Raw genomic sequence first — 16,990 nt, 5'->3', positions numbered from 1 at the left:
TTATACTTGTGTTTATACAGCATCAGTCTTTTTCTCCTGTGGTGATGATTCTTCACATTATGAAACAATTAATACAGGGTGGGCCATTTATATAGATACAAAGATAGTGGGGCCATTCTTCATCAATGGAAACCTCAAGGCCACTGGATATGCGAAATTACACATAATAATGTGTTTTCCTCTTTATACACTGAAGCTGGCACGTTCCCTGAGTTTGTCCAGCAAGACCACATCATGGGTGTCAGGTCCAAGCATTCCTAGATGAACAGTTTCCTGGAAAGTGGATTGGTCGTCATGGGCCAGCTGAATCTCCCGATCTGACCCCCTTAGATTTTTATCTTTGGGGTCATCTGAAGGCAGTTGTCTATGCTGTGAAGATACGAGATGTGTAGCACCTGAAACTACGGATACTGGAAGCCTGTGCTAGCATTTCTCCTGCGGTGTTGCTATCAGTGTGTGAAGAGTGGGAGAAGTGGGTTGCATTGACAATCCAACACAATGGGCAGCACTTTGAACACATTCTATAAGTGGTCAGAAACTTGTAAATAACTCATAAAAGAATAAAGTTACTTTAAAACCAACTTTACACACTTTTGGCCGACTTCAAAATGGCCGCCATGGTCACTGCCCCTCTTGAAAAGTTTCCCCCCTCTCATATGTGCCACAAAAAGTTGAGAAGTTAATATCACCAGCCATTCCCATTTTATTAAGGTGTATCCATAATAATGGCCCACCCTGTAGACTGAGACCTCATACTGTAACTGATGAGAAGGGCATATATAAATATGAATATATTACACAGCAGGACAGTTTCAGTTGTGAGAAACCCTTAGTAAATATTTAGGTAGATGTATTAATGTTTGACAAACATGGGGAAAATGTGTTCTGTAACAGTTCACTGGTGCTGTTCATAGAGCTCATTAGCTCTATGAAGCATGAAGTGGTTCCTTCAACAACAACTTTTAAAATGAGTGAGCTGTCAGCTGTGATCATCAGAACCCATTTTAATACTGTATGATCATTTGTGGTGGTAGAAATGATTGATTTAAGCTTTAATATAAAGCAGGACCTTAATTATACTGTGAAAGTCTGTGAAAGGATAGTTGCTAACACTTCCTATGAATCTTGTGTGCATAATGCTTTGTAAATGCATGCATACATAATACCATATAATGATTGCCTTATAAGCCTGCACAATTACTTATAAATATAGCTTCCTTCTACATTGCTGCACTGTACATTGTTCTTATGTGCATTATAACACCTGCCTTTATAAAGTCACACACTCATCTTATAAAGCAGGGGTAATTAATTACAATTCATTAAGGTCCAGTTAGAGAGAAAATTTCCTCAAGCCAAGGTCCGGAACATAATGTATAACCTGCATATGATCAGTGCCAAGTCCTGCATATTGTAGTAGCCTTGTACTTATAGCAACATTTTATGTTGTTAACAACTGAATGTCAAATCAAACTATCCTGGAGGAGTGGGACTTTATCTGTTAACAGCAGGCTGATTGTCTCTTTATGCTGAAGGAGGGGAATCCATGTTCAGCGTTATGAGAATTTCAACCCGTAATTGTTCCCTTCTTTTTGAAGTTTCTGGTTGTAACTCACACAACACTGTCGTCCTGAAAGGGCCCCAAAAGAGCTTTTATCACGTCCCTTGGGCTATTTTCACTGGCCCCAGGACAGCGGTGTATGGAGACCTGCCCTCTGTGTGTCACTCAGTGGAGTCCCAGCACTCATCATAAGATCAGCAATCAGCAGATCTGATTGGCTGAGTAGCCCCACGTGTGATATGCAGAATAGAGTATCAGTTTCCTGGAGCGCTAAACCTGAGCCATAACAACTAGAAGAGTCACACCATTTAAAACAAACAGTTCAAAATTAAACAGCTCTTTAGTGTTCATCAGTTACAGGTCCAGGTCCAGATCGGACAGCATCTAGGTCTGGATTCGTACCGTGGGCCGCTTATTCCTGAACCATTATAAAGTGTTATGTATGTAGCTACAACTAATTGTGAGTAATTATAGGTGTACAGCTTTCATTATAAGTTATTATTTATGGCATATATTATGCAGTATGAATACAGTGTTAACAGGTATGTTATTGAATGATTACCGTTAATTATACATATACTGCATCATAATTTACCTTGTAAGTCGGTGTCAGAGCTGGGAATGACATCACACCTCAGCTGACTGCGCTCCAGTTAAACATTCAGAAAACCCAATATCCCGGGTAATCATTGTTAGCTTGTTTCCAGTTCATATTGCTAACGATATCAGTTGATAACAGCACAAGATGTGATACTTTATGCATCTAAACACCATGGAAACATGTTCACATGCAGTAGTTGGACAGTACTTAATGAGACACAAGTAGATAGAAGCGTGAATAAACTGTATAAACCTATTGCTTTTACAGTGTTGATGAGCTGGCAGCAGGCTTGGATTCAGATCTCAGGGTTGGTGTGACTCTCCAGACTTTCAGATTAGGAAATCTGACTAGTGGCTGCATTACTGTTGAACATGGAACTTGGAAAATCTGATATCAAATGGGACATAGCATAATATCTCTCTCTCTCTCTCTCTCTCTCTCTCTCTCTCTCTCTCTCTCTCAGTTCGTATCACTCAGCTGGTGAGGGGTTTCTCCAGCTCATGGAAGCAGTCAGTTGAGGCTATGAGTCAGGACGTCATGCGCTCCTTCACCAACTTCAAAAACGGGACCAGCATCATTCAGGTAACATTCGTTTATTAGTCTCCTTCGTTCAGGTAACACTCGTTTATTAGTCTCCTTCGTTCAGGTAACATTTGTTTATTAGTCTCCTTCCATCAGGTAACATTCGTTTTAGTTTCCTTCCTTCAGGTAACACTCGTTTATTAGTCTCCTTCGTTCAGGTAACATTCGTTTATTAGTCTCCTTCCTTCAGGTAACATTCGTTTTAGTCTCCTTCCTTCAGGTAACATTCGTTTATTAGTCTCCTTCCTTCAGGTAACACTCGTTTATTAGTCTCCTTCGTTCAGGTAACATTCGTTTTAGTCTCCTTCCTTCAGGTAACATTCGTTTATTAGTCTCCTTCCTTCAGGTAACACTCGTTTATTAGTCTCCTTCGTTCAGGTAACATTCGTTTATTAGTCTCCTTCCTTCAGGTAACATTCGTTTATTAGTCTCCTTCCTTCAGGTAACATTCGTTTTAGTCTCCTTCCTTCAGGTAACATTCGTTTATTAGTCTCCTTCCTTCAGGTAACACTCGTTTATTAGTCTCCTTCGTTCAGGTAACACTCGTTTATTAGTCTCCTTCGTTCAGGTAACATTCGTTTATTAGTCTCCTTCCTTCAGGTAACATTCGTTTATTAGTCTCCTTCCTTCAGGTAACACTCGTTTATTAGTCTCCTTCCTTCAGGTAACACTCGTTTATTAGTCTCCTTCCTTCAGGTAACATTCGTTTATTAGTCTCCTTCCTTCAGGTAACACTCGTTTATTAGTCTCCTTCCTTCAGGTAACACTCGTTTATTAGTTTCCTTCGTTCAAGTAACATTCGTTTATTAGTCTCCTTCCTTCAGGTAACATTCGTTTTAGTCTCCTTCCTTCAGGTAACACTCGTTTATTAGTCTCCTTCCTTCAGGTAACACTCGTTTATTAGTCTCCTTTTTTCAGGTAACATTTGTTTATTAGTCTCCTTCCATCAGGTAACATTTGTTTATTAGTCTCCTTCGTTCAGGTAACATTCGTTTATTAGTCTCCTTCGTTCAGGTAACATTCGTTTATTAGTCTCCTTCCTTCAGGTAACATTCGTTTATTAGTCTCCTTCCTTCAGGTAACATTTGTTTATTAGTCTCCTTCGTTCAGGTAACATTTGTTTATTAACACTCGTTTATTAGTCTCCTTCTTTTAGGTAACACTCGTTGATTAGTCTCCTTCGTTCAGGTAACATTCATTTATTAGTCTCCTTCGTTCAGGTAACATTCGTTTATTAGTTTCCTTCGTTCAGGTAACATTAGTTTTTTAGTTTCCTTCGTTCAGGTAACACTCGTTTATTAGTCTCTTTCTTTTAGGTAACACTCGTTTATTAGTCTCCTTCCTTCAGGTAACATTTGTTTATTAGTTTCATTCGTTCAGGTAACATTTGTTTATTAGTCTCCTTCTTTTAGGTAATACTCGTTTATTAGTTTCCTTCGTTCAGGTAATATTCGTTTATTAGTTTCCTTCGTTCAGGTAACATTTATTTATTAGTTTCCTTCGTTCAGGTAACATTTGTTTATTAGTTTCCTTCGTTCTGGTAACACTCGTTTATTAGTCTCCTTCCTTCAGGTAATATTCGTTTATTAGTTTCCTTCGTTCAGGTAATATTCGTTTATTAGTTTCCTTCGTTCGGGTAACACTCGTTTATTAGTCTCCTTCTTTTAGGTAACACTCGTTTATTAGTCTCCTTCGTTCAGGTAATATTCGTTTATTAGTTTCCTTCGTTCAGGTAATATTCGTTTATTAGTTTCCTTCGTTCAGGTAACACTCGTTTATTAGTCTCCTTCGTTCAGGTAACACTCGTTTATTAGTCTCCTTCGTTCTGGTAACACTCGTTTATTAGTCTCCTTCCTTCAGGTAATATTTGTTTATTAGTCTCCTTCTTTTAGGTAACACTCGTTTATTAGTCTCCTTCGTTCAGGTAATATTCGTTTATTAGTTTCCTTCGTTCAGGTAACAGTTGTTTATTAGTTTCCTTCGTTCAGGTAACATTTGTTTATTAGTTTCCTTCGTTCAGGTAACATTTGTTTATTAGTCTCCTTCTTTTAGGTAACACTCGTTTATTAGTCTCCTTCGTTCAGGTAATATTCGTTTATTAGTTTCCTTCGTTCAGGTAACAGTTGTTTATTAGTTTCCTTCGTTCAGGTAACATTTGTTTATTAGTTTCCTTCGTTCAGGTAACATTTGTTTATTAGTCTCCTTCTTTTAGGTAACACTCGTTTATTAGTCTCCTTCGTTCAGGTAATATTCGTTTATTAGTTTCCTTCGTTCAGGTAACATTCATTTATTAGTCTCCTTCGTTCAGGTAACATTCGTTTATTAGTTTCATTCGTTCAGGTAACATTTGTTTATTAGTCTCCTTCTTTTAGGTAATACTCGTTTATTAGTTTCCTTCGTTCAGGTAATATTCGTTTATTAGTTTCCTTCGTTCAGGTAACATTTATTTATTAGTTTCCTTCATTCAGGTAACATTTGTTTATTAGTTTCCTTCGTTCTGGTAACACTCGTTTATTAGTCTCCTTCCTTCAGGTAATATTCGTTTATTAGTTTCCTTCGTTCAGGTAATATTCGTTTATTAGTTTCCTTCGTTCGGGTAACACTCGTTTATTAGTCTCCTTCTTTTAGGTAACACTCGTTTATTAGTCTCCTTCGTTCAGGTAATATTCGTTTATTAGTTTCCTTCGTTCAGGTAATATTCGTTTATTAGTTTCCTTCGTTCAGGTAACACTCGTTTATTAGTCTCCTTCGTTCAGGTAACACTCGTTTATTAGTCTCCTTCGTTCTGGTAACACTCGTTTATTAGTCTCCTTCCTTCAGGTAATATTTGTTTATTAGTCTCCTTCTTTTAGGTAACACTCGTTTATTAGTCTCCTTCGTTCAGGTAATATTCGTTTATTAGTTTCCTTCGTTCAGGTAACAGTTGTTTATTAGTTTCCTTCGTTCAGGTAACATTTGTTTATTAGTTTCCTTCGTTCAGGTAACATTTGTTTATTAGTCTCCTTCTTTTAGGTAACACTCGTTTATTAGTCTCCTTCGTTCAGGTAATATTCGTTTATTAGTTTCCTTCGTTCAGGTAACATTCATTTATTAGTCTCCTTCGTTCAGGTAACATTCGTTTATTAGTTTCCTTCGTTCAGGTAACATTTGTTTATTAGTCTCCTTCTTTTAGGTAATACTCGTTTATTAGTCTCTTTCTTTTAGGTAACACTCGTTTATTAGTCTCCTTCGATCAGGTAACACTCGTTTATTAGTCTCCTTCGTTCTGGTAACACTCGTTTATTAGTCTCCTTCGTTCAGGTAACATTAGTTTTTTAGTCTCCTTCGTTCAGGTAACATTTGTTTATTAGTCTCTTTCTTTTAGGTAACACTCGTTTATTAGTCTCCTTCCTTCAGGTAACATTTGTTTATTAGTCTCCTTCTTTTAGGTAATACTCGTTTATTAGTCTCTTTCTTTTAGGTAACACTCGTTAATTAGTCTCCTTCGTTCAGGTAATATTCGTTTTTTAGTCTCCTTCGTTCAGGTAACACTCGTTTATTAGTCTCCTTCGTTCAAGTAACATTCGTTTATTAGTCTCCTTCCTTCAAATAACATTCGTTTATTAGTCTCCTTCGTTCAGGTAATATTCGTTTTTTAGTCTCCTTCGTTCAGGTAACATTCGTTTATTAGTCTCCTTCTTTTAGGTAACACTCGTTTATTAGTCTCCTTCGATCAGGTAACACTCGTTTATCAGTCTCCTTCGTTCTGGTAACACTCGTTTATTAGTCTCCTTCGTTCAGGTAACATTAGTTTTTTAGTCTCCTTCGTTCAGGTAACATTTGTTTATTAGTCTCTTTCTTTTAGGTAACACTCGTTTATTAGTCTCCTTCCTTCAGGTAACATTTGTTTATTAGTCTCCTTCTTTTAGGTAACATTCGTTTATTAGTCTCTTTCTTTTAGGTAACACTCGTTTATTAGTCTCCTTCGTTCAGGTAATATTCGTTTTTTAGTCTCCTTCGTTCAGGTAACACTCGTTTATTAGTCTCCTTCGTTCAAGTAACATTCGTTTATTAGTCTCCTTCCTTCAAATAACATTCGTTTATTGGTCTCCTTCGTTCAGGTAATATTCGTTTTTTAGTCTCCTTCGTTCAGGTAACATTCGTTTATTAGTCTCCTTCTTTTAGGTAATACTCGTTTATTAGTCTCTTTCTTTTAGGTAACACTCGTTTATTAGTCTCCTTCGTTCAGGTAATATTCGTTTTTTAGTCTCCTTCGTTCAGGTAACATTCGTTTATTAGTCTCCTTCGTTCAGGTAACACTCGTTTATTAGTCTCCTTCGTTCAGGTAATATTCGTTTTTTAGTCTCCTTCGTTCAAGTAACATTCGTTTATTAGTCTCCTTCCTTCAAGTAACATTCATTTATTAGTCTCTTCCTTCAGGTAACATTCATTTATTAGTCTCCTTCGTTCAGGTAGCACTCTTCATTCAGGTAACACGTGTTTAAACTGCTCTTTTGCAAAGCAGCAATTATTATAACACCCCTCATCAGTTTCTGTTTCATTCATGAGACAGAAGAACACTAGGCTGCCTCGCAGTGCTGTGCCTCAGATCACTGGCTTTTCTGAACAAACCGAATTCTGATTGTGTTTGTCCTTTAGGGGGCGCTGACCCAGCTAATCCAGTACTACCATGGCTTCCATAAAATCCTCTCTCAGCCCACGTTTCGCAGCCTGGCCGTCCGCTCAGAACTCATCAACCTCCACCACCTCATGGTGGAGGTGAAGAAACACAAGCCCAACTTCTAGGAGCCACTTAAAGACTCGCTGAAAAAAAAGTGGTGGGAAATTTAGAGGAAGCAGGAATGTGAGGAGAAGAACGGTGTAGGGACCTTCAGGGGTCTTTCTTCTCGACAAAGAAAAGTCTGGACACTACTGCACCTTTTGGAGGACACCGCTGATCATAATTCCTAATCTGCTTATTTAATGTTAAATGGGAGCTGGACCAAGAACAGTAACATGTAGGTGTCTAGGACTGGACCAGGATGAAGCCTAGTCTTAAACTAAATACTTTGTTCAATGGAGAATCCCCATGTAAAACCCTTTCTGGACCAGGATTAGGCTTAATGCCAGAGGAACTGGATCACTGTTGCTGTTGATGTGTTTGAGTGTCTGTCATTAAGATATGAAATTCATAAAGAAAATCGCAAAAATACAGATGTTGTATAATTGCCATGTGGCATCAAGGACTGAATTCAGATCAATGTGTGAGAAGCACAGAGCTTCACACCTCAAATAAAAAATATGGCAAGAGACTACATTGCACAAGTATGGTTTTTATTTTTTAACTTTACTTCTACTGAACTACCACAGCTGAAATCCTGTCCTGTCTAAGCTTGTCCGACAGTTTATTTTACATGTTTTATAGTCACATCATACCTGTACTGCATTCCCAGCTTTAGCCTCTTGACCGCCTGAATTTTTTTTTTGTTTTGTTTTTATTTTGGTTTGTTTATCTTTGTTTGTAACTGGTAGAACAATTAACCCTTTAAAGCCTGACACATCAAATAATAATAATAATAATAATAAAACAGATTTTCAGATTTAAAAAAAAATATCACACATTTTGTGGCCTTTTAACTAAAACTTTAATTGTTAATTTATAAATTTTGGATCATTAAATGCATCTGAATCACTGAATGCGTCATTATTTGCCCATATTTTTTTTCATTAATTGGTCTTTCACTTAGTTCACTGCATCAGTTAAAACTGTTCTTCAGACTTTTACAGTTTTTTCTTAATTTTCATTCATTTCAATCAAACAGTGAATAGCAAATGATTGTCTCTCTTCTTCAGAACTTCTCAGTAAAATGTAACATTGAGCCAAAGAGAAACACTGCTCCAGATGTCCTTTATCTATGAGTACTCTGCTCTTCTCTCTGACCTTTTTACATTTCATAAACTGGTGGCAGTAAAAACACCAAAATCACGTTTCACATGAAACTACAGTTGTTTCTGTTATTGTCTGAACCTTAGAGGAAAGTGGAACATCTGGTAAATTACCTCAGACTGAGTCGTCATCATCGTCTTCCTCTGGATCTGTCTCACAAAGTCTATGTCAACAACTGAGCGACAAATTTCACACACAAAGGCTTTTGGAAAACTACGAATACATTTTTGTTTCATAAAACTACTTTGCAAAATTGTCAATGTGTTTTGCTGCTGTAAAGAGCAGATTTTCTGAATATTTATTATAATTAATGAGCATTTGACAGCTACAATACACCACATCAGTTTCATGATTTTAGCAACAGTTTTGTAATATTTTGGTAAAGGCATGTAAATACTTCCACTTCATTCACAGTTCAGTGGAGAACTCAGAACACTGCTCAAAAAGGATGGCTGTGTGTTACTGTGTTTCTCTTCATTAGATGATGATAGAGCCACCTCTAAAGATCATGTATCATGTGTAAAGGCTTTAAAGCTCATTTATGTTCAGAGTTAAAATACAGACACGGATAAACATGAAGCCTTCTGTCCGTACTCTGCCTTCATTTTGTCAGTATTTGTGAACGTTCTCTGAAAGCTTAGGGATACAGACAAAATGGAGCAGTTCCACTAGAAACTTTAGGGGCAGTGCAGTCAATAGTTCAAATGAAATGCAACCTCTGGTAAAGTACCTGAAAAGAATTCTCCATCTCCATTTTGCAAAGTAGCTATTTAATGGCCTCACAGACCACTGCCACTTACATCCTGGCCTCTTTCACCTTTTAACGTTCCTCTACCCTCATTATGAATGAATAATGAATTATTGGATTCATTGCTTAACGTCCACTCTCAACTGAGGTTTACAATTCATATTTTACATACGTCAAGGGATAATTAAAACTTTTAAAACTGAAACTGAGTTTCATCAGCTGTAGAATTGTGATGTGGAGAAAACCCAAACATGTGACAGATGACAGTTCAAAGTGAAATTAAATTAAATACATAAAGGCACTAGTCACTAAAGCAGAGGTTCCCCAGCGGTTTCTACACTGAATAACGTTTAAAGCTGCTGACTTTTGTTGACTAATCACAGTGTGGTAGGATATGTGGCTATGGAGCACTGGGATTAATGAGGGAGATCTTTTGGACATTAATTAATACAGGAAAATGTACTCATTCATTGTCTGTAAATGCGTAACCGGTTCATGACAAGCATTTCTGCATGAAATATAGTTTCTCTTTCATTTGACATGTTATTGAAACACTCTGCTGTGTTAAACTGTGTTACTGTGTTTACTGTGGTAAACAGTAACACTGTGTTAAAGGAAAAGTTAGGGGATTTTTTACTGCAATGAAACTGTCAAAAGAAAAAAGAAGAAAAAATTCCAATACCGTAATACATTGTTGTTGTTGTTGTTTTTTTTTTACTGGCGCCCCCTCCAGGGTGTATTCCTGCCTTGCGTCCAATGATTCCACCATTGACTGGTGTTCAGTTTTCTGTCTAAATTTCCAGATGCCTTTTCTGTGCCATGAGCAGAGAAAGAGAAAGTCTAGCGACAGGTGTTCAAGACTTAACACATTTCTTAACACATTTACTGACACTGGCACTTCATAAACACATTATACAGGTTTCACACGCAGGCCAACCTTGACTGGAGGCCAGCAAATGGTGAGGAAACATGCTCCGATTTTATAAAAATTTAGTTTATTTCATGAGGCACTTCTCCATCTGTACAAAACTGATCTTCCTTTGGGCTGTCGAGAAAATAAAGAAAGGAAAGAAATGGTACAGTTTGAGACCCTTACAGATGATTTTAATGTTCTGTGAGGTTTTGTAATGGTTGGTGTGGTGTAGTGAGTAACTCCTGACAAACACTAATATGAGTCATTGGACAAGACTCCTAATGCTACAATAGTCTGCAAAGGCCCGGTGGTTGACTGGCTGACTGGGTTTCATGTTAATAAATAAATATGGGGCATGTCTGATCAAATGAATGGTTTCACCAACTAAGAATGAAAAGGCTCACATCCATCACTGACTGATTACTGAATTATGTTTTTCTTCGCTCAATGACTCGTAGTATAATATGCGACGCTGTCTTATTTTATTTCCAAACCAGAAAAAAAAAGAGTCCAGAAGCCACCATTTTATACACTTCCTCTGCTGCTAAAATTATTTTTCTTCACACAGATATTCCACTGATATTAGTGCAGCTGGAATCTGTTATGAATTTTATCACAACAAAGAGAGTTGGCCTGAAACAGCAAGATCAGAATTCATGAGAATTTCACACAAATCCAACGCATTCTGCATAATTTCATTGCTGCTTGGTCTGTTATATTTACAAACAACATGTGTATTTCCAAATAAAACAGGTCATGTCAAAACAAGTAGGAACCTCAGACCCACGTATTTTCTGACATGGCTGTTTTACCCTAAAATAAATGTTTAAATGGAATAGACGTTGACTTGTGATCCAGAAGCACTCTCTTCAGCTTTTTCTGTAGGATGTGAAAAGGCATTGAAAAATAATGGAATAATTAGTTTACTACAGCCTTCCTACACTTTCAGACTGTATTTAAGTTTTGACTCTTTAAAGTTTTAATCCAAATACAAGATTCCATCTGAAAAGTTACAGTATTTAGTAAAAAAAAAAAAAGTCAGATTACAGAGACACTGGGGGCATATTCTGCCCTTCTCCACGTGTGAATGAATAATAACCCACAAGGGTTCTCCCCCTATCTAAACTTCCCTGTTCAGAACTTCCGCTTTCAGCACCTGTTCCTTTAAATGATAATGAGCCACTCGCTGTTCACCAAGACCCCAAGCGCACAGCAGTGAGGAGCAGAAGCTCTGTATTTTAGTCGTTTTCACTCAGTTCTTTATTTTTCCACTCTAATTTGCTTTGTTTTCACTCTGTTAACTTATTCCTCTGCTCTTATTAATTTTTTTAATTAATTCATTCATTATCTGTAACCCTTATCCAGTTCAGGGTCGCGGTGGGTCCAGAGTCTACCTGGAATCATTGGATGCAAGGCGGGAATACACCCTGGAGGGGGCGCCAGTCCTTCACAGGGCAATACACACACACATTTACTCACACACACACACCTACGGACAATTTTGAGTCGCCAAACCACCTACCAACGTGTGTTCTTGGACCGTGGAAGGAAACCGGTGCACCCAGAGGAAACCCACGTGGACACAGAGAGAACACACCACACTCCTCACAGACAGTCACCCAGAGGAAATCCACGCAGACACAGGGAGAACACACCACACTCCTCACAGACAGTCACCCGGAGGAAATCCACGCAGACACAGGGAGAACACACCACACTCCTCGCAGACAGTCACCCGGAGGAAATCCACGCAGACACAAGGAGAACACACCACACTCCTCACAGACAGTCACCCGGAGGAAATCCACGCAGACACAGGGAGAACACACCACACTCCTCACAGACAGTCACCCAGAGGAAACCCACACAGACACAGGGAGAACACACCACACTCCTCACAGACAGTCACCCGGAGGAAACCCACACGGACACAGGGAGAACACACCACACTCCTCAGACAGTCACCCAGAGGAAATCCACGCAGACAGAGAGAACACACCACACTCCTCACAGACAGTCACCCAGAGGAAACCCACACAGACACAGAGAGAACACACCACACTCCTCACAGACAGTCACCCGGAGGAAACCCACGCAGACACAGGGAGAACACACCACACTCCTCACAGACAGTCACCCAGAGGAAACCCACGCGGACACAGAGAGAACACACCACACTCCTCACAGACAGTCACCCGGAGGAAACCCACGCAGACACAGGGAGAACACACCACACTCCTCACAGACAGTCACCCAGAGGAAACCCACGCGGACACAGAGAGAACACACCACACTCCTCACAGACAGTCACCCGGAGGAAACCCACTCAGACACAGGGAGAACACACCACACTCCTCACAGACAGTCACCCAGAGGAAACTCACGCAGACACAGAGAGAACACACCACACTCCTCACAGACAGTCACCCGGAGGAAATCCACACAGACACAGGGAGAACACACCACACTCCTCACAGACAGTCACCCAGAGGAAACCCACACAGACACAGGGAGAACAAACCACATTCCTCACAGACAGTCACCCAGAGGAAACCCACGCAGACACAGAGAGAACACACCACACTCCTCACAGACAGTCACCCGGAGGAAATCCACGCAGACACAGGGAGAACACACCACACTCCTCACAGACAGTCACCCGGAGGAAATCCACGCAGACACAGGGAGAACACACCACACTCCTCACAGACAGTCACCCGGAGCGGAAATCAAACCCACAACCTCTAGGTTCCTGGAGTTGTGTGACTGAGACACTACCTGCTGCTGCACCACCATACCACCTGTTTATTTCAATTTTTTTCTTTTCAATTTTCAATATTCATTTACTTTTTTCTGCTCTCATTTATTTGTCTGTTTCTCTTATTTGTCCACTTTATGTCTTCCTGGTGATTATATGTAAGGGGCTTCAGCTGTGCAGTCTCTAGCCTTCATGTCAGTCAGTTTCTTTGTCTTAGTTTCATCTGCACCACTGGCACATCACCGTGGTGGATGCAGTTATAGTCTTAGACCAGGGCAGCTGCAGGTTTCAGAGTCAGGCGTAGGAGAAATGTACATTTCTTGCTTTTGTTTCTCATTTTCTCTTCAGATGATGGTGCAGGGCACTGTCCTGCTCCAGGATTTCGAGTCTTTCTTCTTGTGCTCACTTCTCCAAGTAATCGACAACACTGTGTGACCTCCATCATCTCTCTTACAGACTCTGTATGTATGGTAGCAATGTTGTGCTCGCTAGTAAAATTTCTTTATGTTTTTAAATATATTCCATGTCATAATTATCATGTCATAAAACGCTGCAAACTCTGTCATAGTTCACGTTGGCCGCTGGCAAATTCACATTATACAATAATCAATATATTACCAAAAAATGCTAGTTTAGATTTTTTTTCTTGTGATGCCCTGACCTAGAGCAGTTTGGGATGTTTGGGATTTGTTACAGTGTGGTTGTTACCTTCATGTTTTGCTGTGAGTGCAAAATTAACTACATTCACACCCACGTCCTGAAAATAAACTATGAGAAATATGTACTGTTGGATGTCTGATCATGACATTATAATGGTATAATCTCATTGGTCAGACATAATCTTTAATCCTCAAACAAAATGTTACATTTCTGTTTAGTGAACACTTCCACACTAATGTACAAAGAGCAGAGCCAGTGCAGTAATGTTATACAACTCCTTCAAGCCTCTCTCAAATATGCCCATGTCCTCTTAATATAAATATAAATGAACTGACAGAGCTCTTGTGTGTGGATCCAAACTGTGGTCCTCTTTAGCTGCAGTAGCAGCTTCTGTTCTACTGACCCATAAACAATTTTCTTTGGTATCCTGTGTGATATTCTGAACACAGCCGACCCACTTATATCAGATAACTGCTGCAGAGTAAAAAAAAAACAGGCTGTTCCACTAGCAGGATTACAAAAGAAGTGTTATACAAAGGTAAACATTTCTATGTTCCATCTGAAGCGATTACTTCCCTTTTTGCTGCTGCAAGGACAAGGTCAATGCTGGCCACATGTTCCTCGGAAACAGGAATTCTGTAATTTGTTTATGAACCTACTGGACAAAAACAATCCACAGGCAGAATCTAGTTCATGTTGCTTCCTCAACCAATTGTAAATATATTTTCTCTTGTGGTGAAGCAGTTCTTTCAGCTCCTTTGCATGAACTAGCATGACTCAGCAGCATGCTAACTGCACGTGAAAACAAATAGTCTCACTGCCCAGGATTCAGACTGTATCTTCAAAAACCATCTCAGTTATCACTCTGTATTTGAATTAAGGCATAGATCTGTTCTATCCCCATAGATCTGTTCTATCTATTCATTTGCTGAAACTGACCGAGGAGATGACACATTGTAATGAACATTGTAAAGGGGTGGGCTCAGTGAAATCGGTTGGTATTAGTATTACTTGATCTACATTTTGTAGCACAGGACATACATTTTAGTGGATAATCCTCATCTTACACTGTGGTTTGACTGATAGCTACACCAGGAGTAGTTGCTAATTATAATTACTTAAGTACATTTATTTCAGTAAAAAAAGTGATGGATTTTTACTTTGTCCAAGGCAGGACAACCAGTGAACTGGCTACAAGGTCATGGGTGTACAAGATTTGAGGGAGCAATAGCGAGCCTGTCTGGTCAGATCATGTTACTGTTGTGCTGCTGTAGCACAAATTGGTAAACAAGTTATTGTAATGCTGACTGATGGAAATGTGTCAGAACACATCTCTGTTTTGACAAAATTGCAGTTTTCATTTTGTTGCTTTTCACACTGGTTTCCCAGTGGGAGGAGCCTGGGGTTGCGGTGCCAGGGTCCGACTGCTCTACGGCAGTGCTTTATAAATGTGGGTAAATCTATTCAGACTCGTTTCAGTTTCACTCGCAACAGTTGCTGATGTAATGACTTCAGTAAGCCAGAGGTTTCCTGTTAAAGTTCAACAAAAAGCTGTGTAAATGTAGGTTATCGTCAAAAAGTCAGCAACACCTTCAGATGTGTCCAGTGCATTGATGGGTATTAAATCTATTAAGACACATCCCTAACATTTTTGTCAATCTTGGCCTGAAGCAATTTTTAGGTCCCAAGAAAGAGGACATGTCCAGGGAAAAGAGGACATATGACCTCACTACATTTTCCCAGCTAATGGAAATGAGGATGAATAAACTGGGGAGAAAACCTTAAAAATACAACTAGAAAAGTAGTGTATTATTACTGTCATTTAATTAAATTATTCCTTGTCTGAGGTTTGAAATAGTTAAACATACCATCTGACCTGAGATCAGGTTTTAAAGTGTGGATTCATTTACACTCACTGGGTCTGTACTAAGTTCTTTGAGGATGTCATAGAAGAACCATGTTTCTTAAAGAGACGTGAGAGTGTGAAGAATCTTTTAAAGGTTTAAAAATCCATCACTCGATCTTCAGGTTCTTCACTCATTTAAATGTATCAGCAAAAGTGGTTCTTCTATGAAATCCTTATCTGTTTGGCTTTAAATCAAATGTGTTTCATCTTTCACTAACATTATCTGTTTGTTTCTCAGAATCTTGTGTTCTCAAAAAGAACATCATTCTAACAGCTAGCTTTCATTCTGTTGCTTTCTTTTAGTGTGAAACTTTCTGCATTCTCTGGGTGCTCCGGTTTCCTTCCACAGTCCAAAAACACACATTTGTAGGTGGATTGGCGACTCAAAAGTATCCGTAGGTGTGAATGTGTGTTGGCGCCCCCTCCAGGGTGTATTCCTGCCTTGCGCCCAATGATTCCAGGTAGGCTCTGGACCCACCCCGACCCTGAACTGGATAAGCACTTACAGATAATGAATGAATGAACTCTCTGCAGTTATTATAGAGTGTGTGTGAGTGACTGGGTGAGTGTTTTTAATTTTCTACAGGTGTGGGTGTGTGTGAGTGATTGGGTGAAGTTGAAATTGTCCACAGGACTGGAGCTCTGTCCAGTGTATGTTCCTGTTTTGTGCCAAGAATTCCAGGGGTCTCTGGACCCATCGTGACAATTATCTGAATGAAGGGGTTAGAGAAGATGAATGAATGAACAATTTCAAGTGTGTTCCTCTTTAGTGCAGTACAGTAATCCCTCGTTTTTCATGGGGGATGCGTTCCAAGACCACCCGCGAAAAATGAATTTCCGTAAATTAGAGGAAAGATTATTTTTTTTTATGTATTTAACGAGTATTTGGACTTTTAAAACCCTCCCTGTTAACAACCCACCCTTTGCATTAAAAAGTCATTCTATAATGTTTTTTCAGCTGGAACTACATGTGATGTCCTACCAGTTTCTTTAATAGAGTCATTCCTAAGCTGTGATTTAGCGTAAGTAAATTTCACTCGGATGTGGACATGAACAATACATGTACTGTACGTAAGAAATACTTGTAAATGATATCTTTTGTCACCTACAGGCCTAGTCTAATACATGTAAATAATAATAAAAAAATATTTTGGCTATTCATCTTTCACGGTTTTCCTAGATTTTCCCTCAATATCCGCGATATAGCGGCCTTAAACCCCCTTGAAAAACCCACAAAGTAGCGAATCCGCGAAAGATGAACCGCGAAGTAGCGAGAGATTACTGTAACAGTCTCTATTCTTCTGGAAGAAATTACAATAATTCTTGTTGAAACAT

The 16,990-nt window shown here is 39.1% G+C and overlaps 1 protein-coding gene across 1 annotated transcript in view; it reads left to right on the top strand.

Annotated features, from left to right (window-relative positions):
* Positions 1-8,356, top strand: part of vps52 (VPS52 subunit of GARP complex) — a 28,792-nt gene extending 20,436 nt beyond the window's left edge. Inside the window, exons 19-20 of the mRNA XM_066668289.1 lie at positions 2,626-2,744; positions 7,383-8,356. Of these exons, the coding sequence (XP_066524386.1) occupies positions 2,626-2,744; positions 7,383-7,529 (266 nt within the window). The 3' untranslated portion in view covers positions 7,530-8,356. The remainder of the gene's footprint in view (positions 1-2,625; positions 2,745-7,382) is intronic.
* Positions 8,357-16,990: the final 8,634 nt, after the last annotated feature.

Source organism: Hoplias malabaricus, chromosome 4 (assembly GCF_029633855.1).
Source record: "Hoplias malabaricus isolate fHopMal1 chromosome 4, fHopMal1.hap1, whole genome shotgun sequence".
In the NCBI taxonomy this organism is placed as follows: Eukaryota; Metazoa; Chordata; class Actinopteri; order Characiformes; family Erythrinidae; genus Hoplias; species Hoplias malabaricus.
Note: the sequence above shows the minus strand (reverse complement) of the source record. Positions and strands in the feature narration are given on the sequence as shown.